Consider the following 16,041-nt stretch of genomic DNA (forward strand, 5'->3'; position numbering starts at 1 on the left):
CTCCTGTATAAGGATGTATGCATTCTTTGCAACCAACCAGCCCAGCTCTACAAAAATAATCCAGCACAAGCTAGAAAGAAATACAGAGTGCCAGATAATTTGACTGCAGATACACTGAAGGCAAGCTTGCTGAAGACAGCACGGAGTCGCGGGATGACTGGGGCACTGAAGTCACTGGACGCCTGGAAGGGATCAACGACTTGGTAGCAGAAGAAACACTGTACCATTTGCGATGCAAACTTATGTTTGCGAGATGTGACAGTTTGTCCAAGACTGATGAGGAAGGAAAAAGGAAGAGAGGACAGAGGAGTATTGATGAGGAGCGAGAGGCAGTTTTTATTGAATTCTGCGAATGGTTAGACTCAGAATTAGAGCATGGGGTAATGAACATGGACCAAGTCCATGAAAAGCTGCAGGAGTTTGATCAGTCACCAGAGAAGAGCCTTTCTTATTCAAAGCATTGGCTAAAGATAAAACTTCTAGAGAAATACGAAGACACCTTGTATTTCACAACACAGGAAAGAAGGGCAGATGTACTCTGTCTCAAAGATGGCACCGACAATATTCTGCGAGAGCATCATGCTAATCTTGACCATGGAGATGAGAAGACTCAGATCATAAAGACGGCACTCAAGTTCATATCCAATGATATTGCCTTGATTGATTTAGGTCCAAAGTCATACCCCACCACACACAGTATGACTGACATCGATAGTCAGCTGACACTTGTTCCTGCAAGCCTTCAGATGTTCTTGAGACCGATTGTCAAGACAGACGAAAGAGTTGCCGTTTGGGGGCAGAATTTTATTAAGGCCTGTCGACCTCGGTCTGGAGTATTGCCACACCAAATGGGGCTTGCCATACAACTTGATCATAGATTTGGGTCAAAATGGATGCTCAACAAGTTCCACCGGCTGGGATACACTGAGTCTTACACGGAGACACAAAACTACAAATACTGCTTCCTTAATAGTAGGAGTGGAGATGATGTTCCAGATACTTCTGGCACTCTTGACACCATTGTGGAGGAAACCGATGAACAGATCAATGATGAGGTTGCGGTTGATGCTGCGCTTGAGGATCAATCAGTGATGACAGCCAAAGTGCCAGCCAGTGAAAGTGAATTGTCAAGTAATGATCAGGTGGTCTTTATGGAGGTTGGGGAAACAAACAATGCAGTCACTCAGTTTGTTGGAGACAATATAGATTTAAACATTGTCTCTATTCACAGAAACACTCCCTTTCACTCAATGGGTTGGATCGAAGTCACCTCTCCGGCACCACCTTTGCCAGATCCACAGACAACAGCAGCTTTCCCCCGGGTGAAGTTGAAGGCACTCGACAAAGCTAAGATCCTGAGAGGAACTGAAGTAAAGATTATTCCATTTACGAACAGGAAACAGATAGGAATGAACGCGATCATGTTTCTCCCCCTCGCTGAGCTTTCCTCCTCCCTGGCTCATGATCAGCCACTCCTCACTCCAGGTGACACACTCTGGGCAGCGGCAGGAGTGATCAAACCAGAGACTCTACCTCCAACAGAGGGTGCAGCTGCACAACATTCACTCCGTGCCTACCTGCAGACCCGGGACTGGATCCTTCTACAGAGCATGTCTCTGAACCCCAGTGACTATGGATGGACAATAGGTGTGCATGGGTATGAGCCAGTTCCAACACTGGACCCCACGGCTCCTGAGGAGCTATTGCAGTTCACGAGCTGTAATTGTCATGCAGATTGCAGCAACCGGCGATGCAGCTGCAAGAAGAATGGGGTCACGTGCATCTCGGCCTGTGGAGTCTGTAATGGCATTACATGCAGAAACTGCAGTCATGATGTTGTTGAGTCTGAAGAAGACATAGACAATGACTGTTGAAACTTCTGACATTGTGAATGAGAAATAACTCTTGAGTATTATATATGTATGTGAAATAAAAGCTACTTTGTGTGTAAATGTAAAAGTGAAAATATAAATGTTAACAATCAACTCAGAATCATGAAAAACCATTATTTGACCCCTCATAAGTTACTTAAGGGCCGATTTAAAAAAATAAAAATTCTCTAAAATAATTTTTCGGTACCCGAATTCAACAGCTTTTTTTCTGGGTTTCCCACGGGAGTTGAACTTCAACATTTTAACACATGTTATTACACACCTTTACAAACATATTGGTGAAGAAATCTTTTGGTAACAATTTAGTTAACAGATTTGTGAAATATCTCATAAAATGCCCTTACTAGAGGGAGAGGTGTACAATAACTGATTGATTAATTGCATAATTAAAATCAATAAACAATAATCATACAATATTTTCTTAATCAATTGGCTAATGGCATAAGTAATCCACCAGTGCTTGATCCGAAGCTGTAAATTTTTAAAAATCAATTCAATAAGTCATTCAATCAATGTCATGATTAATCATTAAATCAAAAATATCCTTTTTAGCCACATCACTTGGTCACTGTCGTGTCAAAATATCAGCTTGCTAGCTCAAAAGGTGCAAAGATGAGAAAGCAAATATATTGTTACGGACCGCGGATAAGATGTTGGTTTGCCGAGTGGATGGCACCGCAGGCCTAACAGTCACCCCGACTAACCCGATTCCCGAACGTTGGCCGAATCGCGCCACAGGTATTCATTAGGGAAAAGACAAAGGCGACACGGATGTGAAGAAGAAGAAGAAGACAAAAAGGTTTGAAAGGCTACTAAATTTATTCCTACTATTTACATGCTCAAAGTAACCAAGGAGAAGGAAGGATAATAAAATAATTTACAGAAGAGGCAAGGCGACACAGCGAAACTTAGCTTAACTATACAGGCTTAATTATTACCCAGGGACAGAACAAACAAAGACAGACTCACGCGGGGAATGATGATAGGAATGGCAGGAGGTGGATGGCTGGAGGGAGAGGAAGGTCCACTGGAACTGGGTCACGGTCGGGCCGGGAGCGGCAGCTCCGTTCCTCCGCGGCCACGGTCGGCACCGCCATCAACGCCCATGCTGCGGTCGTGCGAGCTGCCGCGGAACGAGCTCCGCCGGTCGAGTTAAAGCTGCCTGGTGGAGCCAACGCTGCTTGGTGGAGTTTAAAGCTGCTGGTACTGCTCGTGGTACTCCTCTTGCTTGCTCTCAGGACTCTCTCTCAATGCTTGCTCTCAGAACTCCTTCTCTCAATGCTTGCTTGTGTACTGCCAACTCTCTGACACACCTCTCTTTGCACGTCTCTTTGCACGTCTCTCTTTTTGGTCCAACCACACACTCGGTTCTTGCGCGCGCGCTTTTATAGCGCCTCAGGCGATCAAGACGCCGGCCTTCAGGACACGCCCCCCGGTGAGCTCGCTTCGGCCCTGATTGGTGGGCACAGGCCCTCTGACTCCACCCTTGATGACGATGGGCGGGCACGCCCTTCTTCCCCGAGCTGAGCACATGCTTAATGGCAGCTATTGTAGTTGGCAATGCGAATGGCAATTGACGAAAAGGGAATGTGAACGGAATCTACTCTTATTTCACCTGGTGCAATGGAGTGTCATCTTAATGGAGAGACAAGGCCTTACCCTAATACACATAATAAGGAAATAAGCTACTGAACAGGGATATTATGGTGTCCTTCATGTATGCTTTATGGAACTAACTACGGGAATGCCCTTTGACCTTTATACAACACTGGAGTAAGGAGGGCGATATTTTACAACAATTTACACTACAACAACAACAAAAAAGAAAACATTCTCATATCCACAACAATATAAATGATTAATAATGAAAATAAATAAATAATAATCATAAAATATTTAAATAATTAATAAATTGGCTAATGGAATACGTCAACCACCAACGTTTTATCCGAATCTATAACTTAAAAAAAAAAAAGTAATCAAGTCATTAATCGGACAAATTAAATAATTAATCGATGAATTGCTTGATAAATCAAAAGTATCCTTTGTAGCCCATCACTTGGTCACTGTCGTGTCCAAATTTCAGCTTCCCAGCTCAAAGGACCTCAGAGATATCACCCGGGCAACCAGGAAAACGAGAAAGCAAGAAACCAGGGTGAAAACCGATGTCTCCCTTAAAGTGTGGGCCATTGCCGGGCACCAAAGGGGGCCCGGCAATGATGGCATGCAGCGCCAGGAGATGGCATCGGAAAGGAGCTGTGTACAACACAGAAATATCTAATTAACCTCCGCTCGCGTAGCGAAAAGTGGGGTTCAGCATTCAGGTGAGTATGTGTGTCATGTGCCGTACGTGTGCCATGTCTGCATTTAAAAAATTCATTTTCTTGGCAACTGTTGGTCCGATTGACGTGAACTTTTACCGTAGGAGCGCCTCTGCCTGTTGATTTTTTTGCTGTTAATTATGACGTCATATGTCACGTGGCATGGACGCCACCTTGGAAAAAAGTTGCACCTCTATATCTCCGAAACCACTCCATGGAAAAAATTGAAATATGGCTCATTGTCAAGTACTCCCCATGGTGAATAAAATATGTTAATGATGATGTCATCGGTGCCTTCATTATGACGCCGTCATCCATGAAGGGCGACGACCAAAGGAAGACGACCTCGCTCTGACATGGCAGAACAGGCGTCATCGTAATTCAACATTCGTGTTTGTGAATATTTGTTGTGGTTACTCTTACAATCACTAAAAGAGAACTTAACCCACACCTTCATTAACATGTAAATCCTCCCCGCCCCCAATCAATGAATCTTCCCTCAACACTTACCTTTCAAATTCTTATTAATGCTTCTTTCTTGGTCTTCCCTCACACCAGCAGCCCCATATAAGCATCATACGTGTAACTTACTGTTCTTACAATCTCTAATAGCGTGACAACTGTCAGCAATCACTGCTATGGTAAATGTGGAACTATAATCCCTAAACAAGAGTGATAAATGAACCTTCAAGGGTCTGTGTCAAGGACGATATCTCCACATCTGATGGTATATTCATGTTGTGTTGTTATCCTTCCTAAAGTACAATGTACCATTAATTCACTCTCCGAGCAATACCCCAAGTCCGAGCTCTCATGTCCTGCAGGTTTATGATTCGTCAATTTTTTTCTCTTCTAAAAAAATTAAATTCAATAAATATTGACAATTAAACATTACCACTTTTGTAAAAGGTGAAGAAGAATGCCTACCTGTAAAAATGAAATAGTCTCAAGATCCTGGAGTGCTGCTTTCAATGTGAAATTTGTTTCCTGGAGAGAGTTCAACTGCTCCGTCACCGTGTCCATCTGCTTCTGAAGGAGAAAAATCTTCTCATTTTGCCTATTGATCACCCGACTCTTCATCAGATCCACGGATTTATCCACATATTGGTACAACGCCAATCGCTTTTCCTCCATCCTGTCCACAGTCGATTTGCCTGAATGCTGGAATAAATCAATCATTGTACGATTGGAGTTAAAAGTCAAGAATAAACCATCAGAAAAAGGTTAAAACTAAAGAGAACAATGGATTACGACTGAAGAAGGATTAGGACATATTGCAGGAATGCATTTAGAAGGACATAATGTATTGGACAGGACACTTATCCACAACACTTATTGGGGTGAGTTGATGGGTCGATGGGAAATTTCAACATTTACCCAACCGAGATGAGGGAGATTTTAACTAGTTCGCATTTAATGGACAGAATTAGGCATAAAAGGTCTAAATCTTTAAAATTGAAAGAAATAAAATAAAATTTCAGATTTCCTGATCACAAAAAAACACTAACACTTGTTCAGATATGGACAGTTTGTTTCTAGAGAATTGCACATATGTGGGCAGTAATATTACAGGATACCTGCCTACCTCCACTCTTTTCTCTGGCTTGTGAAACAATATTCATGAAAAAGTTCAATCCCGCTCTACCCTCCACGGCTCGATGTTGGCATCCCACTACCCTCTCCCGTCGTCCTGAACCATCCAAACCTGCAATATTTTACCACTTTCACTATTTTCACCACTTTTCACCACCACGCCCCACTTCCCCAAACCAATCGTCTTGCAGATTACTGTGTTCTTCACATCTTGTTTTTTTTCTTCTTTTTTTCCCATGAATTAATTCCCTAACCTTTTCGGATTCCACCTTTTGCCCCACTGCCCCACCGTCAATACATTTCCTTTTTGCACTCTGTATCTTGCTCTTCCATAAGCTGACTTTTGTACCCCCCCAAAAAGCATTTAAACAATAACTTGAAAGCATTTTAAGAGGACAACTTTCAAATAAAAGTCTGTTCAGTTAGATTTAAAAATAAATCTGACATTAATGGTCATGGATTGAAATTGTTTTGGGTCAGGTGGTTGGTGGCTCGTGTGTGTAGATGGCCGGAGGTGGCCTGAGATGGCTGAGATGCAAGTAAAATTGTGTAGTTTCAGCTGTGGTGATGTCACCCATTGTAGAACAAATATTTTTTCCAGATGCTAATTCTCTTTCCTTCAATCACGTCCATTCCTTGGTACTTCATACCTGTGTTTGTTCAACCTCCTGCTTCAGCTGATGGAGTTGGGATTCAAGGTGCTGCTTTGACTTTGATAGTTCAGGACACTTTGCAGTCAAAACGCCCTGCACAGAAGAAATAAGTCCAGGTAAAGAGAATTGTTCATCTGTATGTGGAAACGATAAGACACAAACTGCACAAAATGATTTTAAAATGTATTTGCAAAAAAAGTGGAGACTAGACATTTATAGATTCCAAATTAAATATCAACTCTTCTTTATTTATGCAACTGTATGAGAAGAGAGCTCATCAACATTATTTATCATGGTGAATAATTGATAGTTAAAGGAAGCAGAGGCGGACTATAAAGGGGTGCCCTACATCTGGCAATTAAAATACATTTACTTCTTCATGCAGCTGTATGAATGAAATTGGCGCCCTTTATATGAACGTTTCGAGAGCATTACTTGGTTCCTCCTCAGAACATAAGGGTAGACCAGCATGCAGATGAAATTTTTTGAATGTCCCTTCTTTTCTATTCTTTGGGATTTTCTACAAGCTATGAAATGTCGCTTCTTTTCTATACTTTGGCTCATGGCACATACCATATAAAGAGGCATTTTTCATACCCCTGCATTTTCCCCAAGAATTACTACAGGAGTCCAAAAATTTATATGTCCAACATTTTGGGGATCGCCCCCAAGAGCTAAGCAAAAGTAGGACTGCGGGTCCTGAAGCTCACCTGGATCAAGAGCAACAATCACTCAAACCCCCCACAGACCACGATATTTTTTAATGCGGTGAACAACTTTTGTACATCATGAGTGATGATGGTTGTGATCAAATTTCATTGAAATTGTGTGTGTAGTTTCAGAGAAGAGAGCAAATTCGTATTTAGGGGGGGTCAACCCTCACAACCCTCTCCCCCATAAACTCCCTTAATGAACACAGATTTTGATGCGGAAAATACACCTTCGTTAGGTATCATATATGCAGCTTGTGACCAAGTTTCATCAACATCGTGTGTGTAGTTTCAGAGAAGAGAGCAAATACCAATTTTGGGTGGGGCCCCACAGACCACCTTAGACCTTGACTTTTTTATGCCGTGAACAAACATTGGTACATCACGGGTGATGAAAGTTGTGGACATGTTTCATCAAAACTGTGTGTGTAGTTTCGGTAAGCGTACTTCCATTGCGAGCAAAATCATGTCAACCATGATCGATATAGATGGAAAGTCTTTTGTCTTTTCAAAGAACCTAATCACGGATCATCATTTTGGATTCTGTGTCATTGAACTTTGCAAATGATTTTTCTTCGCAATTAGAAATGGTAAGAAGGCTTGAATCTGAAACAAAAGGTCAAGATAAAAGTCGATATAATAATAATAATAATTCATTTATTTTGTATAGCGCTTTTCCAGAAGCCCAAAGGCACTTTGACAGAGTGGAAAACATAATGCATAACAATACATGAAAACAACAATTGCAAAAAGACAAGAATCAATAGGGAAATATTTAAAGCAAAAGGAGGGAGAAGGAGAAGAGATAGTCAGGGGTTAAATGCTGTGGGTTGAATGTTGAATGCAGTGTTGAGCAGGTGGGTCTTTAGTGATGTTTTGAATGTGGTGAGTGAGGAGGAGTCTCTGATGGTGTGAGGTAGTGAGTTCCAGAGGGTGGGAGCAGCGATGGAGAAGGCCCTGTCCCCCCAGGATCTGAATTTGGTCCGGATGGAGGAGGTCAGGAGGTTGGTACCAGCAGAGCGGAGGTTGCGGGTGGGAGTGTGTCTGGAGAGGCGGTCAGCCAGGTAGGATGGGGCCAGGTTATGGAGGGCTTTGTATGTCAAGATGAGGATTTTGTACTGGATTCTCTGGGGGATGGGGAGCCAGTGAAGCTTGTAAAGGACGGGGGTGATGTGGTCACGGGTCCGGGAATGGGTGAGTAGACGGGCAGCGGAGTTCTGAATGTATTGGAGTTTATTGGTGATTTTTGAGGGTGAACCATAGAGGAGGCTATTGCAGTAGTCCAGACGGGAGGTGATGAAGGCGTGGATGAGGGTTTCTGCAGCCGTGGAGGAGAGGGATGAGCGGAGACGGGCAATGTTTTTCAGGTGAAAGAAGGCTGACTTTGTGATCTGTTTAGTGTATTTGTCGAAGGAAAGGGTTTGGTCAAAGATGACGCCAAGATTCCGGATGTGAGGGGAGGTGGATACTGGGATACCGTCAATGTTGAGGGCAAAGTTATGGGTGGATTTTGTGAGCGTTTTTGGGCCAATGATGATTATTTCAGATTTATCACAGTTAAGCTTGAGGAAGTTGATTTGAAGCCAGGATTTTATTTCAGTGATGCAGTTTGTCAGGATAGAGTGGGTGACGGTGGAGACGGACTTGGTGGAGATGAAAAGCTGGATGTCATCGGCGAAGCAGTGGAATTGGAGACCATGACGGCGGATTAAGTGACCGAGGGGGGACAGGTAAAGGATGAAGAGGAGGGGGCCAAGAACTGAACCTTGGGGGACACCTTGGGGGAGGGGAGCAGTGGGGGATTTGCAGTTATTGACGGAGATGAACTGGCGTCTGTCAGAGAGGTATGATTTAATCCAAGAGAGGGCAGTGCCGGTAATGTTAAAGGTGGATTCAAGTCGGGTGAGGAGGATGGTGTGATCGATGGTGTCAAAGGCAGCACTGAGGTCGAGGAGGACGAGAATGTTGAGGTTGCCAGCGTCAGAGGAGAGGAGAAGGTCATTGGTGATTTTGAGGAGAGCAGTTTCAGTACTGTGGTTGGAGCAGAATCCGGATTGGAATGTTTCATACAGGTTATTGGCAGAGAGATGATGTTTGAGTTGAGTGGCTACAGCACGTTCCAAAACTTTTGACAGAAAGGGTAGGTTGGAGATGGGTCTGAAGTTGTTTAGGGTGTCAGGATTTAGACCAGGTTTTTTTAGAATGGGGGTAACAGCAGCAATTTTGAGGGAAGGTGGGACGATGCCTGTAGACAGGGAGGAGTTTATTGTTGCAATGATAAGTGGAGAGAGAGCAGGGAGGGAGGCCTTGACAAAGCTGGAGGGGATGGGGTCAAGAGTGCAGGTGGCAGTTTTCATTCCTATGAGGAGTTCAGAGAGGTCAGTAGGGGAGATTGGGGAGAACCGAGACAGGGGAAGGCAGGACAAGGGGGGGGGGGGCAGGTGGTTGGAGGGGGAGCGGGTGTGGCGGTGGTCAAGCTGTTGTAGATGTTGTCAATTTTGCGTTGGAAGAAAGAGAGGAAGGAGATGCAGTTGTCTACTGTGAATGACTGGGTGGTGGTCGACATGTCGACATGTTGAGTGAGGTTAAAGCAGGTGAGTAAATCAGTGAAGTCAGTGGAGTCCATGTGGATATTGAAATCACCAAGGAGGAGGATTGAGGGGGAGAGGGAACATAGCTGGGCCAGAAAGTAGGAGAAGTCAGACAGGAATGATGGGTGTGGTTTGGGAGGGCGGTAGACGACAGCCGTAGGGCGATATAACATGGCTTGGACATATTTTAGATAACCAATACAAAGTAGCATCCTGTTCTACTTGTCTAGCTCACCAACTGCTGCATACAAGAAAGCCATCATACTTGACTTCCAGCACTTGCACTTCTCGACTTCCAGCACTTGCACAAATGATTCCACATTATATAGTACAGTACTATATCCTGCAGACAGGCAGATAAAGCAGCTGCATCACTGTCTCACGATCTGTAATGGTTGGACAAACAAAATGGATCACACCTTGCCTTCTTGGCAAATCTCTCAGTCTCACACCAAAAGGACCATTACATAAACCCACATATTTCCATGTTCAACCACTGAGTGTCTTCGAGATTCAGTGTCTAACTTCTGACATCTCTTCGGTTGAACATGTTGCAAAGTTGGTTTGCAAAAGCAACCACAGATCGGGCATCCTCTGTCGTGTTAAGTCATTCCTTGATTGATGTGAGCAGTGAGTCTGGATTTTGGGAGTTTTGCAAGAAGTGAGTTAGTGGCAGAACCCCATGGGGGGTTGAAGGGTGAGGAGACAAAACATTGAAAGGGGAGAGGGTGAAAGGCTAACAAGGACACAGAAGAAGATAAAGAGCCAACCAAATTGTCAGCGATGCAGGAGTAACAGGCCCAGGGATGCCGCATTGCTGAAAGAGATTCCACTGCTTTTGAAGGACTCGATATCCGTGGATTCAAGTTGAAAAGGCGTGAAATGGGAACATGAGCTCAGAAGGAAAGCAATACTCCATTGGGCTGCAGCTGCAAGCCTTGTGGGTTGTTAAAAATTATAATTTGTCTTTGCATGATTGAGAATATTCCCAATGAGGCAATGGCTTTCCAGGCCAACTCAGATATTTAGTTGGTCCAGGAGGTATTGTGGCTAGTGGAGATGTTAACACGTTTGAAGACCTCAATTGCAAGTGTTGCTTAAATGGAGTAGATTGGATGTTTTTCCAGTTGGTCGTTTTAAAGAGAAAGTGAGACGCCAGGGTTTACAATTCCAAGTGCTGCTCCAGCTTCTTCTTTTTCACCAGCGTGAGTGCTGCCTGCAGGAGTTATAAGCTGCCTCAGAGAGGGAAGAAGCTGATGCCTGCTTTTCTGGAGGATGAGTGGTGCTGCAGCAAAGGGTGGAGTTATAAGCAAAATTTTAACCTGAGACTGGTTTGGGGCCTTAGATTTTCAACTGGGAGAGGCTCCCATTGAGACTCAGGCATGACTATGAAAGTGGAGGAGACGAAGTCACAATACCAGATTTGGATAAATGCTTGAGCCATGTCCAGGAGATACATAATTGATCTCTTTTTTAAAATTCAGAGCCTCAATCCATTGTTGGAAGAGCGGGAGATGGAGGTCCAGGGTGGTTGAATGGGGTTGGAACCCAACTGATGGTTTGAGATCAGGCCATTAGAGAAAAGGAAGGTTTTCATTTCAACTGCAATGTTGGATTATTGAGGCCCTTTCTGTCAATGTAAAAACCTGTCTGTGCTCATTTGTCGACTGGTGTCATTGTCAATATCAGTGCACGTTTCAAACAGCCATTTTGTTTGTGGAGAACATTTCAACTTTGGTTTCCAGTTACATCATAGTTTGTTAAAGGAGTTTCCATGATTAATATGCTGGTCCTCCTTGAACAGAATATTAAAATGAGATCATAAAAAAAAACTCAACATAATTTGTTGCTTCATGCTTTTGAGCAGTCGAGTAATTTTTTAAAGTATGATTGTGGTGTCATCAAAAATATCATTGAAAATCTTTGAAACCATGATAAGACGACCATTGGCCCGAGACTCAGTATGAATGTGAACATTGTGATGCAAGGAAGTAAAAGCACAAGAAAACAAACACCCAGTGATGGATAATATCAGGCCTGTACATTACCGCTTGGGAATTGCCATAAACAACAACAACAACATGTATTTTAAGGCCATTTTCCCTGCTAGAGTGGGGGTTAGCCTTGCGGTCCCCATGACAATCTTCTCCATTTTGCCCTGTTTTCTGTATCTCTCCTTGTTAACCCCCTTGCCCACATTTCTTCTTCCAACATCTTTAGCCAAGTCTTTCTCAGTCTTCCCCGTCCTCTCCTTCCTTCTACATTCATTTCCATCACTCTTCTCAACCAGTGACTTTCATCTTTCCTCAACACATGACCAAACCATCTCAACCTGTTCCTCTTCACAGCATCAATCACAGGCTCTATTCCCATCATCTTTCGCAATTCATCATTTGTCTTCCTCTCTCTCAACGATACTCCACACATCCACCGAACCATTCGCATTTCCACCCTTTCCAGCCTTCGTTGCTGCTCTACGTTCTATTGGTAATTTCCATAACTGCAAGTATTTTAAAAAATCCTTTTATATGAAGTTTAACAATAGCCTGGTGTTGGCTTAGCGGTTAGGGTGCCGGCTTGGGATCCCAGGATCCTGGGTTTGAATCCTGGTCGATCGCTGAATTAACACCAGGGGGGTTGACTCAGCCTGTCATCCTACTGAGGTCGTCAAATTGAGTACCAGTTTACTAGTAATTCCCTGTGTGTTGGAAGAGGCGACTAACAGGGTTGGCAACAGGAAGGGCATCCGGCCATAAAACATTCCTTCAAAAAGGGGACTACGGTGCACGAAAACGGCCAGCCCCTGCTCTGTGGGGAAAAATGGCCTCAAGGTGGTGCCATATGAAGTTTAACAATAACAGGTTGGTTTGTGTGGTTGTCACGAATATACCTGCGATGGTAAAGTGGTCTCAACCTGTATCTTTTATCAACAAACACTTCCCTTTATTCAACATCTCGAAATGTTGTTCACACACATTATTCTTGAGCATCGCTAGACATTTCATCTCCAAGCTTTTTCAGAGCTTTGGGTCTATATCCTTAGGCCCGGGGCTAAAAACAATCTCAGCACAAAATTGTTAATTTGGTGAGCTCTCCAGCATACCTTTTTACCTGAAAAATCAATAACCACCTTTTTCTGTCAGTTGTTCAATTTAAAAAACTTGTTTTTGACACTCGCTCATTCTACAGCCAATTGATCTACAGCAGTGTCGGGGAAAGTATCATAAGAAGGTAGTCTTTCCATAAAATAACCTCCACTTGTGAGGAATGTTCTGTTGCTCCAACATCACAATAATTTCAGTAGATCGTCCTGAGTGAAGTGAAAATTGAGACAAATTTTCACGATTACAGAACTTGCAATTTATCAATGTCTTATATCTTTTGACACTTTGTTCTTTCAACTTCCTTTGAGAAAAGTTTTTATATTCTTGGAGATAAATTCATATGGATAAAATTTACATGAACAAAAAAACATTTTCACTTATGTACTTGCCTTGAGTTCATCATGAACAATCTCAACGGGAACAACTTCATGGTTCTTATGTTGTCCAACCATGCACATCACACACATCAAGCTTTCATCATCCTTGCAGTAGAGTAGTATTGGCTTGCCATGCTCGGTGCATCTTCGCTCCTCCACGTTTACTCCTGGCACCAATTTCATCTGCTCCACCAATTTGGCAAGGGCCACATTCTTTTGACATTCTGGTTTTATCGGAAATACTTTACGGCAATTCGGACAATCACAGACTGTGGCCTCTTCCCTGCTTTCCCAGTGTTGCTCGACACAGACTTTACAAAATGAGTGGCCACATGGCAGAATAATAGGTTCCTTGTACAGTTCAAAGCACACAATGCATTGAAGCTCATCTGCAGAAACTTCAGTCATCGAAGAAGACGCCATTTTCTTGTATCAGAGAAGGAAGTGCAGAAGAGTTGAAATCTGTAGTTATAAAAACAAAACGTTAGAGGTAAGAAAACATCAGGTAAATTACTATGGAGCACAATTACCTCAGAAACAAGAGAGGTCATACAACACGTTACCCCACTCAGTGTTAACGTCTATACAGGAATGCCTTGTCGTTCACGAGGTGGTGAAAATCCCCGTGAACCGCAAACTTAGGAGGTAATGGGGAAAATATGGTTTGGCACTTCAACTATAAAATTGTCCAAACTGTACCATTAATTAACATGTTGGTGCTTTGTTTTTGTGCTGTTTGGATTCAAAATAAAGTATTATTTTCCTGTATTAAGAACATAAAATAAAGTGTATTTTCCTGAGTTATTATTATTATTATTCCTAGAATATAAGACCCGTCGCTTCTCTGATGGAAAGACCAATCTTTTCTGCAATGGCTAATCTATGGGGGAAGAAAAACAAACAAACAAAGGATTTCTGGGCTCTCCGTGCAGGGATAACCAACGTCACGTGTTGGCATTTGCACTTTTGACACGGGTGTCCATGCACCCATAAAGAAAAAGTTTTTTCCCGGGAGTTACCTGGGAGTTACTCGAATCCCAAGTAGTTGGATTTCTTGAAATCCATTAATTCGTTCTCAAGTTATAACATGAAAAACAAACAAACAAACAAACAAGACCAACGGCTCCTTTTATAATATAGATTTCGGGAGTAGCCTGAGGCTGCTGATTGCATCATTGCTGGGATCGTGGCTGTGCCCCTGATGAATTGCTCTGATTCCAGTAAGCTGGTACTCATTTTGCAGACCTCAGAATTATGACAGGCCGAGGCAACTCCCCCCCCTCCCCAATCCACCCAGCCCCCCCCCCAATCCACCCCTCCCACCCTGCCCCTCCCACCCCGCCCCACCCCCCCCCAATCCACCCCTCCCACCCCCGCCCCTCCCATGTCCTGGCCGCACCAGGAGAGCAATTTTCTTGAAATCGAACATCGATTGGGATCGATGACAAAACAGACAGAACAATGGCAAGCATGCAATCAGCGGAGCTATACTTCGATCTCTTAGTTTATCTTTCTATTTAACAAGATGATCTGAAGTATCTGAGTGGTAATGCTCCATGACCCGTCCTTCATTCTTCCTCTCTGCATGTCCTGATGCTTTTCCACTTTGACCTTCATGCCCTGAAAACGAGGGTCTGACTGGTCCTGGTCCTGGTCCTGGCACCAATACAAGAGCCTCAATTTGGGGTATGTGTGTTTGTGTGTGTCAGTAATAAGCCAATAATAAGCCAATCACTCCGATGGTAACCGGGTGGAAAAGAAGTATCAACTTAAAATTTTGACTCATGTTGAAAACGCGACTAGTTATGCTCGGCCTATAATCCGGCTCTATCCTGGAAGGAGGGGGTCCCTCATGCCATGGTGTGATGGTATTCTTAGATTCGAACTTTCTCCAAAATGTTACCATTTCCTCCGTGTCACATACACAACCTCTCCACCAAATTACTACCGAATCCATACACAAGTTTTTGAGATATCCTGCTCACGGACAAACAAACAGACAGGGGTAAAATCATAACCTCCATCCACCTTTGGTGGCGGAGGTAAAAATACAAAAGATTGACGATTTAGGCGACCTTGACCTTTTGACCTCAAGAGGAATATGCTTCATCGACCCAATATGTAAAACCTGGTCAAATTTCAAACCAATCGGATGAGAATTGACGATTTTATACAACCATGACCTTTGACCTTGTGTTTAAAAAAACAATCGGCTTTTAACCTTTGATTGGTGAGCCAATTCAGGGACCAACATGCAAATTCTTTAAATTTCAGGTGAATAGGATGAAAAATGATGATTTTATGCAATGCTGACCTTTGACCTTTTGACCAAATTATTAATTTCTCTTCTTCGTATTCTCATAATAAAGCTTTGTTGAAAATTTCCATGACAAAAGCTGAAATGTTACGAATGTTACAGCCCGTGCAGACACACACACACACACACACACACACACACACACACACACACACACGCGTCACAAACACACACACACACACACACATACACACACACACACACACACACGTCACACACACACACGTCACACACACGTCACACACACACACACGTCACACACACGTCACACACACACACACACACACACACACACACACACACACACACACACACACACGTGCAAAACCCTGCTGTGTGGGAGATGGGCTAAAAAATAACGTTTCGATCAGTGTTTGTGAAATACCCGAACATTAATGCTTTGGTTCGTAAAGTTAATTGATTTCACATATAAAACATTTTTCTGAAAATCTGCGTTCTTTACACTTCGCTCTCAAAGCGTTT

At 43.2% G+C, this 16,041-nt stretch overlaps 1 protein-coding gene across 3 annotated transcripts in view; it reads right to left on the reverse strand.

Moving 5' to 3' along the window:
• LOC137412115 (E3 ubiquitin-protein ligase TRIM7-like) overlaps nucleotides 1–16,041 on the reverse strand; it is a 93,352-nt gene that overhangs the window by 24,549 nt on the left and 52,762 nt on the right. For all 3 annotated transcript variants that reach the window (XM_078769803.1, XM_078769804.1, XM_078769802.1), the window contains 3 exons: nucleotides 13,254–13,703; nucleotides 6,457–6,552; nucleotides 5,141–5,374 (listed from right to left, as the gene is read on the reverse strand). In XM_078769803.1, coding sequence (XP_078625929.1) covers nucleotides 5,141–5,374; nucleotides 6,457–6,552; nucleotides 13,254–13,664 — 741 coding nt within the window. In that variant the 5' untranslated portion in view covers nucleotides 13,665–13,703. The remainder of the gene's footprint in view (nucleotides 1–5,140; nucleotides 5,375–6,456; nucleotides 6,553–13,253; nucleotides 13,704–16,041) is intronic.

Source organism: Myxine glutinosa, chromosome 1 (assembly GCF_964187855.1).
Source record: "Myxine glutinosa chromosome 1, kmMyxGlut1.1, whole genome shotgun sequence".
Taxonomy (NCBI): Eukaryota; Metazoa; Chordata; class Myxini; order Myxiniformes; family Myxinidae; genus Myxine; species Myxine glutinosa.